Raw genomic sequence first — 9,834 nt, 5'->3', positions numbered from 1 at the left:
TAAAAACAAGCATTTCCAGTAGCCGAATATGTGCCGTTATGGTGTTTAAGCTAATGAAAATCGCTAAGTATTGAAGTTTCGAACAAAAGTGTAACAACGGCCAAGTATGTCCATACCAGGGATGTTGCGAATATTTGCATTCGCATTCGTTACGCGAATGATTGGCATCATTTTACACATTCGCGAAAGCGAAGGGCCGGATCTAGAATCTGGAGACATTAAAAACTGTGAAATCAATGCTGAATTGAAGGCCTATCTTTAAGAAAAACGAGCCCATCTCGGTGGAAATCCTATTGCTTGGTGGGAAACTAAACTAAAATATGACAAATTGACAGATCTGGCCCGCACGTGAGCAATTATTCAGTGCAGCCGGCTTTATATACGAGCCTCTAAGAAATCGCATCATGGTAGAAAATGCAGCAAAATTACTTCTTTTTTTTTTAAATATAATATACCCCTTTTGAACTTCCACTAGATACTAGATTAAAACACTGTATCGGTTAAGCACTCGTTCAATGTTCTAATAATTTACAAATTTTTAAGTAATTATAATGATGACTTAAATTGATTATAGCATATTTAATGTTATTCCTAATATTCGCAATCGCACACTCGCATTCCGAAAATTCGTATTCGCGAATGTGAAAAATATGACATTCGAAGCATCCCTGGTCCATAAAAGTATTGGAGTGGAGCGATGTACATTGCTTCCTAGTTGTAGGATAAGGAAGCATGGCTAAATGGGCTGCGAAGCTGGTAAATGTGGTTGTACCAAATACTTAAGGAAAAAATCGAATTAATTTCGTGGGATTACTGACTTCGATTGAGCTGAGTTGATATAAAAATAAATCACGCCATTATTTCAGACACATTCAACGTCGTCAGCTTGGAGAGTGGGGCAATTCAGTTAAGGATTATTAAATTTCAAACGGATAAAAAAAATTAATTAATAATTTCTAAAGGAATAAATCTGCAAGCGAATTTAGTGCAAAAGTTCAAAGAAAGTGTATAAGTGCTGCCGAGTTTCCTCAAATGTGGCCGCCAACAATTTTTGTGAGTTTTAAATATTGTTTAAAAGTTGTAAAGGTCTAGNGCAAAAGTTCAAAGAAAGTGTATAAGTGCTGCCGAGTTTCCTCAAATGTGGCCGCCAACAATTTTTGTGAGTTTTAAATATTGTTTAAAAGTTGTAAAGGTCTAGCTATTTATTGTGTTTCCAGAGCACGCTCGCGCTGCTGTTCTGCTGCCTGGTACACAGTCTAACGGGTCAGTATGTGTTCGAAATACCGCCGCAGATGGCGCACTTGCAGTCGCTGCATTACGCACCGCAACATCGGCATCACCAGGAACAACCGCAACAACAACCAAATCAACCACAGCGACAAGCGCGTTCACCATATGGCCTACCCATTCAACCCGTTATGCGTTCACAACGTTCACTTTATGGCGGCTGGGGGCCGGTAGGTTTGGGGCCAATTGGTTTAGGCTCTGTTGCACCTGCTAGCTCCGTTGGAACCATTGGCATTACTAAAGAGGAGCTTCTAGCACTACTCGAAGCTTGGAAAGAGGTTGAAAAACCTGCAGCACCAGAGCCAGAACCGGCACCAGCGCCTGAACCCGAACCCGAACCCGAACCGGAGCCAGAACCAGAACCCGAACCTGAGCCGGAGCCGGAGCCAGAACCTGAGCCTGCGCCAGAGCAGGAAGCTGCACCTGAACCAGCAGCTGGCGCTAGTCCACCACCACCTGGCGTACCACTTACAGTTTCACTGCCTGCCTTCGTTCCCATACAATTGTCGGCCATGTACACCGCGCCTGCACCACCAGCAGCACCAGCTGCGGAAGGTGGTGGTGCGGCAGAGGGCGGCGAAGGCGGTGGGGCAGGAGGAGGAGAAGCAGGCGGCAGTGGTGAAGCCGCGGAGGAGGAAGAAGAAGAAGAAGAGGAGGAGCCTGAAGAGGAAGCAGTACTAGAACCGGAGCCGGTAATAATTGGACATGAAGGGTTTGGTCATCATCCGCGAGTCGTTTATTTGCCGCGACAATCGTTCAAACGTACTAAGTCGCTTACGAAAAGTGGATTTGCAAGGTAAGATTTCGGACTTATTGTTGAACGAAATAGGTGGCTGCATTTTAAACTTTGGCTTTTCTAATGTCAATTAAATTTCAGAACTTATAAGGGCACTAAGGCCAGGTGAGTTAACACGATAAATATTTTATTTCTTATTTATTCTACTACCATGTTTTATTAACAGATCTGGCGCTCGGAAATCTAAAGGTGTTACCAAAAAGCCCTCCAAGACAAAGGGTAAAGCTTTGGCCAAGCCACGAGCTTCCAAATTTCCAATTCGTTTCCCCATTTCAAATGCCAGGTAGGTCTTTTAAAACTTTGCAAGGCAAATATATCCTTTCTAGAGCCAATATATGTAGATATACATTAGGGTGCAAAAAAGTTGCGGTTTTTCCACCACAGTTATAAAATGTTTTATATTAAAAAAAAAACCTCGAAAATCTATTTTTTGATTCCGTTGATACAGTTTTCCATAATATGAGGTGATTTTAAAAAAAAATATTTTTAAAACTATTTTTTTTATACTTTTGAAGGTATTTTCAATTAAGTGCAGCTCATCTAAATCTAAATTTTTCCGTTAGAAAATTAGTACCGATATTTTTTGTGTGGATAGTGATACACCCTAATATACATAGATATTACTTTCACATTACGTGGGCTAAACCTATTTGAAAAAACCTCCGAAAATCTCTTATTTTTTGATTCCGACGATATAATTTCTATGCGGACCTTTTAAGCTTAAACTTTCCTATCAACCGAGGTGATTTTTTAGAAAAAAATATTTTAAAAACTATTTAATTTTTTATTTTTGGAGGTATTTTCAATTAAGTGTGGCTATCGTTAGTTTTAATATTTTTACAAAATATTTTATATTTCCGTTAGAAAATCAGTACCGAGAGTGATGCGCCCTAAATAGATATTATTTTCACATTTGGAATGATAACTAACTAAATAAATGTTCATATAAATTTTAATTTCAGACAATTCGCATCTACAAACTTTGTAGCACCCAAACCAAGGTAGGTTCACATGACGCTCGCACTTACATAAATATAAAGAAAATTTGTTTTAAACTTAAGTTTTCTAAAATTTTACAGATTTTACAAGCCTGCTCCACGCATTTACCCAAGGTAAGCAAATGAAGCATTAAACATGTTTATAAAGCGTGTTTAATTATTTTATTTTGTTTTATTTTGAACAGAAGCATAACGGCCCTACCGCCACCGCCATTCCTTGCCAATCCACCGGCACCTTTGAAATTGGTACCATCTGACCAATTGTTGAGTAATTGGACATAGAGTAGTACCGAACTTGCAACACAGCAATACCAATTTGACAGCTTTGAAATACAAATGATAATTTCTCAATATAAATTGCTATACGACAATGAATTTTGTTTTTAATTTTGAATAGGATTGCAAGGCACAGGGTGGAGTATTTTGATGGTTTGATGATTTACACTGTCTTCTTTGTGGAACGCTGGCATACGGAATGCGTAAGCCTAAGAATTAAAAAAAAAAAAAACTTAATATCAAATCGTTCTAAGGCTGGCGAAGCGAGCATCGACGGAAAAGACAATAATAGGCAAACTAGAAACCGCAGTTGATGTCAATTCCTGGCATTCGAAAGTAATCGCAAGTAAGCCTTATGCGATGTGGTAAACCCTAAAATGTTTTCTTTAAACAAAAAATTACCGACCCACAACACTCGAAACACAGCCATCCAGTATCTTTTCCACTCATCTACCACCTGCTCTTAGAGAGCACTCTTCCACAAATTAACATATGTGAGCAGTCCGATCATAGGAACACGAAACGTATTTTCCATATTAAAAAGATAAAGCCCAAAATACTTGAGTGCTACGAGTTTCAGAGGCTGACCGACACGAAAAATTTCTGAAGTTTCAAGTCTAAATCGAATTCCTTTATGAATAATACCTAGCGACCGATGTCCAGAGCTTGCTTGAACTATGGTGGGAAAACTTCTTCTAACTGCTGAATGGTAAGAGCTCCAAAGTACAGTGAAGAAGATGAGGCCAAGTCCCAGTCCAGGACGACGAAGTCGGCCCACCATTCACCGTTAACCATACCAAAATCTTCGAGAAGACTTTCGGGGGGAAAAATCGGTTGTGTAGAACTTAAAACCGCTTTTAACAGCAAAAACAGCAGTCGCCTAAACGCTCGCATGTGTAAAATGACATTGAGCAAAATTCAAAAGCTCCAATAGCCATCGCCAACGCGCGAAAACTCCAAGAGCAGTATCATCCGATATTTTAATTGTCCGTGGCTCTGCGCCATACACACCCACGGGAATTATGACTGAGTTATAGAGTGTGATTTTTGTACGACCAGAGAGGCCTTTTATCCCAATTCATTCCCGCAGCCCAAAGTAGCACTTCTTGGCAAAAGTGATTCTCCGATGGAATTTAATGGCTCACATTGCTATTGGTGTTAATGTTGGTTCCTAAATACATAAATGAAGTCGTCTACTTTTTAACACTTGTACCAGTGACGTGGATGCCCAGGCAGTTATTCTGAGAGCTCTGACTATATTTTCTGAAGGCAAGATATACATATTTCGTTATGCCCTAATTCACCACCAGACTCATGCACTTTTCTGCTCCAGTTTCAGATTAAAGAGCTCACACGAAATGAAGTCATGTTGTCTGATATCAAACGGCTCGGATAGGTCCTCTCCAATTCTAATGAAGCTGACTGAATTACTGTTTTAGGCGGACACAAAATTCAGACATCACGGCATAGAGACAGCGACTTTTCGTGCTCTAGAACGTCAGTTTGATGGTATGCCGATCCTATTCTCGCGAGTCTTCTCCAATAATTAGCGTTTTATGAATACTTGGTCAATTCACTGATAAGGTCTACACTGATAAGGCGTTGGCGCGTATGGCAAGATCTCCTTTCGTATGGATTAAGCAGAGCACACTTGAATTCCAGTCGTCGTGCATGCGTTCGTCCGACCATACTCTGCATAAGACCAGATGCATGTACCCTATCAACTCCTCCCAGCCGGGCTTGAATAGCTCGGTGTGCTTTCTTACTATTTGAACCGCATCATAGTAAGGTGGCCAGACAACGACCCCATCATTCGTCTTCTACACTGCTTTGAGTGCAGCTGGCATTCAAAAGGGTGGAAAAGTTCTGCCTTCATAATTTAAGTACATACGTTCTAGATATCGGTCACTAGGTCGCCTAGTCTTGGAACCTTTTGTAAGTCGCCTAACTCTCTGAAAAAAAAATTCGGATGTTTTATGTGTCGGCCAGCATTTCAAGCTCTTCGCACTCACGTATTTCGGCCTCTCTCTGCTTATGTACGCCAACAAATTTTTAGCTGCACTGTATCTTAGCTAGAACAAGTTAGTGGTCCGAGTCGATGCTTGGCCTTTTTAGGCTGGAACCTAGTACTACATGCTACCACGTTTCAGGCCCAGCAAAGTCTACCAGTCTCAGTCCGTTATCGGACGTGTTGTCGTGGAGGCTGAAATAACCGAAAGTGGCGCCAAAGATCCCCATCCTTGCTCATCTTGGCATTGAAATCGCCAAGCACGATTTTGATATCGTTTCTGGGGCAGAGCTCACATATACGCTCCAAGCGCTCATTGAAGAGATTCTTGGACGTCTCGGTTTTTTCTTTCGTCGGGGAATGGGTGCAGATAAACGAGATGTTGAAGGATTTCTCTTATAATAAGTTCGGGCCACTTTCAGGTGAATGGAAGTCAAAAGCTGTGCGCGCTTACGTGGACTTCTTCGCACGGTACCATATCCATGGTTAAAGTTGCTCTGCAAAAGATAAAGAAGGCATTCTAAATACTACGACGCTAGAATTGATTGATTGATTGATCTGCATACTCATATTGTAGTCATTCAAGTACAAAAGTTCGCCAACTGACTGCATATGACTACTGGCACCGGCACTGCGCCATCTCATACTCAAATGGTTGGTGCGCCTTTGCACCATACTCGCACATGCACTTAATTGAGACATTTTTATGCGCCAGAGGATCAGCCAAAAGCCACCTTAACTGAGCTGCGTAGAGCAACGCACTATGCGTCTTCGTAAAATGGGTCCGAATCGTTTAAAACGACGCGCGTAGAAGGAAGTTAATGGAAGTTTAGTTTGCGGATTTTTTCCCAGAAACAAGCCAAACAAAGTTGGTGATGGAGCCGAAGACAACGACGACTTATGACTTTTGTTGGCTATGGCTTGGTCACCACAACGATGACAACGATGGCGTTGACGACAACAACTAAACTAAATTCATTTGTAATTCAATATTGTTCAACAACAGCAATTGCTGCCGCTTCGTTTACGTTGCTACCAATTTTTTTTCCACCAATGTTTGCGCGCATGCGCGACACTCCATGTGACACTCAATTATGAGTTTTCAGCGCGAAACGCCACTGTCTACGCACTGGTTGGTCGTTGCTGATGCTGCTGCTGCTGCTGCTTTTGGTCTGCTCTTTTTCGGATCATTTGTTGGTACCATGCTGTGCTGCCATAAATCAAACCTTTTTGCCGCCAATGCACGCTGTAGCGAGGGAATACGTAGTACGTGCGTATATTCTCGTATAATTTTTGTGCGTCGCTTTCGCAAAAAATAAAATGGAGCATGTCAGCGTTTGTAAGCTGCCTTTCGATTGTTAGATGACCACGGTGTAATACATACATATGTACATTTGTAATATTTGGGTCAATATGCAGGTTACATTTTATAATCACCCTTTTTGGCGGATTTAATGTTTGAACGCCACACACACTCATTTTTTGGAATATTGGTTCTCATGGCTATTGATTTAGGCGCTTTTTGTGGTAAAAGGGATACGATTAAAATCATCGCCGATCAAGTTTTGGATAATAATATTCAATTTTCCTTTTCGGTCATGCACTTCAGAGTGTGAAAGATTTATGTTGGAATCGAAATTCAATTAAACGAGAAATAAAATGAGTATACGAGTAAAAATATTAACCAACGTATAGGCTTTCCTTAATCGGGTAATCTGCAACTTTACTCATGTAAGTCAAACGTACCTATTAGCTTAACAGTCGTCAACCTTCACAAAGTTGCTATATTTACAAATAAGAAGCAAATTAATGCCAATTTAGTCAGATCTTTAAAAATTTCCGTTCGGGACAGGAAAAAAATCCTTTCCCGATATTCCCGATAAAACCGCAACTTTCGAAAATTTATAAAATCTTTTAAACGTTTTATTGAAACCAAAAACTAACGGCAAGCAAGACAGACTAGCTAGAAGATGCCAATTCTTTCAGTATGACAGGTGAAATATTCGAAAAAGATATCCAAGGAAACTATTTAAAATTAAGTCTGAGGAACGTTGAGGTGGGCGGGATCGAGACCTAGAAATTTTATGTTGGAATGGGCGAGATCGGGATTTAACATTTAGTGAGGCGCCCATCTCTAATCTATGTGCCTTCAGATCCATCTCGTAGCTGTTGAGGCTTTAGAAGACTTTTTCTCGAGATCTAATTTTCAACTTTTTAGAGTGGCTTTACTGCATTTTCATCCCCACCACGTCAAAAGAATGGTCGCCACAGGATCATTGCAAACCCCTGCCCTTGCGCTGGAGTCGCTTCGAAGATAGCATCATAAAAATGGGTCAAAGGTAAAAGACAAAACGTCTGATTGTAGTTCTATACCAATGGTCTATGGTATTTCATAGGGAGGTGTGCGCAATATTGACCGCCAGAGTTACGTGACATTTACTCCCGTCATTGGGACACTTTTCTAGTTTTTCTTATGGTCGTGAACAATTCTTCGTCTTCGTTTTAGTCGCTATCTTTACGTACGCAATCATCTTCATATTAGTTTTCGCATTCCCCTTCGCTGTCCTCTTTATATTTATCTTTGTTGTTGTATTAGTACTCGTCCTCGAATTCGTATTAATTTTAGTGCTGGCTTTGTATTCGTCTTTGCAATCATCTTCGCATTCGTCTTCTTCTTCGTGTTTCTGTTTGTCTTCGTATTCTTCTTCATCTCCATACTGGTATTCGTCTTCGTCTCGTCTTCGCATTTTTGTTCATATTCCGGTTTGTATGTGTCACCCTTTAATTCGTATGTGTCACCATTTAATAGAATTTTGAAACCATACAGTAAAATACCTTTTGAATGATGGGTAGGGTTTAAAAATCGGTCCAGTAGAATCGCCAAACGAAGGCTGACAAAATCCTTCAGGTTCGTTTCACTGGATCGTTCAAATTACAGCACAACTAACTTTATTGCACAACAAGCACTTTAAACTACTCTGTACTCGGAGCTTTCTGTTTTCCCACTGAATTTGTTGTGCGCTGCAGCGCCGTCCAGCATTTATGGCAACTCTAGAATGTTCTTATAGAAAGTGCTAGTTATCGAATATTCTTCTGCTTATCTACTGGAGCCATCTGTCATTCCTCTCTGTTTTGTTTTGGTCTACCATTCGCCACAAAAGTACAACAAAATTTAAGTTTGTTTTGACCGGTGTACGCAAACTCGAAAAATTCTACACCAATTTTTTGTTGTTGAAATTTTGAAAATAATTTTGATATATCAACGGGCGTAGCACCTCCCATAAAAAGCGAATTTTTCATACCGCATATGTCATAGTAGAGTACTGGAAATTTGTATGGAGATATAAGAAATCAATCCCATACTCATGAGAAAAAATGGGGTTATTGGAAAAGTGGTAGTAGCACCGGTTCGGTTAACAAACAGCCAACCACCTTACGTCAAAGGAAGTCCAGATCCGCCGAAAACATCGCCTCGGTCCGTGAGAGTGTGCAGGAGAGGCCGAGGCAGCCCATTCCTCACCGTGCACAAGAACTCGGCCTTTGACAAACTTCAACTTGACCAAAGTTTAACGATAAGGACTAGAATGTGGTATGGTTCGAGGCAGGGGTGATGTGATTTAGCCACAAAGTTCCTGCAATTTTAACCCGCTAGACTCTTTCTTGTGGGATTGTCTGTTATATTCCATACATAATGGCATATATCGTTACCTAAAGATGAAAAGGTGTCAAGTCCATTTTTTTGAAATTGTTCAGGAGAGACAAAAAAACAGAAGCAATTTCGCATCATCTGTCATTCTGCATCAAAAACTAGATTAAAAAAAAAAGAACTTGGCACCTTTTCTACTTTAGGTAGCGATATATCGTTTTAAAATAAAAAACAAATTCGCTAGTACATGCATATACATATGCATGTGTGTAGGTTGCCACCTCCATACCCCTGTGCCAATCAGCACTTGCTATCAGTGTTGCCACTTTGTGATTAATTCCTCAAAACGTGAGGAGTTTCGGTTGCGCTTGAGTATTTTTTTGAGGAATTTTCTCTCGATATGTTTGCAGATAACAAATGCAACCATGTTTTACACAAGACAGTTGTTAAAGCGCTCTGCAAATTTTTAAATAAAAAGTTTTCCGAAGTTTTCTAAAGAGCTGAATACGCCGCACAAGCGGCTTGTTAAACATTCTTCAAACATCATTTTTCCATTTCGCCATACACGATACAAACATGACTCGTTGAAGCAAAGAATTTTAGTTTTCTTTCGGTTCACAATGTAAAAGGGTTTGGTTTTCTTCGATCTCTCTTGCGCCCTCATTCGGTAAAACTTCCATTGCGAATGAGGCGGTTTTGCAATACACAACGTGAATCGTCAATATGGCGGCCAGAAAATCAAAAAATTTCGATTTTTGTTCACATTTCCCTCAAACGGCTTGTCAAACCTTCGAAAACCCCCATACACAACATAAATAGCTTT

At 40.4% G+C, this 9,834-nt stretch overlaps 1 protein-coding gene across 1 annotated transcript; it reads left to right on the top strand.

Moving 5' to 3' along the window:
- Positions 1 to 1,292: 1,292 nt before the first annotated feature.
- On the top strand, positions 1,293 to 3,363 carry LOC108368471 (translation initiation factor IF-2-like). Its single transcript, XM_017623319.1, has 6 exons — positions 1,293 to 2,083; positions 2,165 to 2,188; positions 2,250 to 2,366; positions 3,046 to 3,084; positions 3,163 to 3,195; positions 3,267 to 3,363. The coding sequence occupies exons 1-6, from the start codon at positions 1,293 to 1,295 to the stop codon at positions 3,361 to 3,363; spliced, it is 1,101 nt and encodes a 366-aa protein (XP_017478808.1).
- The last annotated feature ends 6,471 nt before the right edge of the window (positions 3,364 to 9,834 follow it).

This window comes from Rhagoletis zephyria, unplaced genomic scaffold (genome assembly GCF_001687245.7).
Source record: "Rhagoletis zephyria isolate East Lansing unplaced genomic scaffold, Rhagoletis_zephyria_1.1 Rzeph_scaffold_03137, whole genome shotgun sequence".
Taxonomy (NCBI): domain Eukaryota; kingdom Metazoa; phylum Arthropoda; class Insecta; order Diptera; family Tephritidae; genus Rhagoletis; species Rhagoletis zephyria.
Note: the sequence above shows the minus strand (reverse complement) of the source record. Positions and strands in the feature narration are given on the sequence as shown.

Excerpts from the sequence above, each read along its gene's own strand:
- LOC108368471 (XM_017623319.1), top strand. The coding sequence starts at position 1,293 with ATGGCGCACTTGCAGTCGCTGCATTACGCACCGCAACATCGGCATCAC. Across the intron at positions 2,084-2,164 it reads ACGAAAAGTGGATTTGCAAG|AACTTATAAGGGCACTAAGG; the intron begins GTAAGATTTCGG and ends ATTAAATTTCAG. Across the intron at positions 2,189-2,249 it reads TATAAGGGCACTAAGGCCAG|ATCTGGCGCTCGGAAATCTA; the intron begins GTGAGTTAACAC and ends TTTTATTAACAG.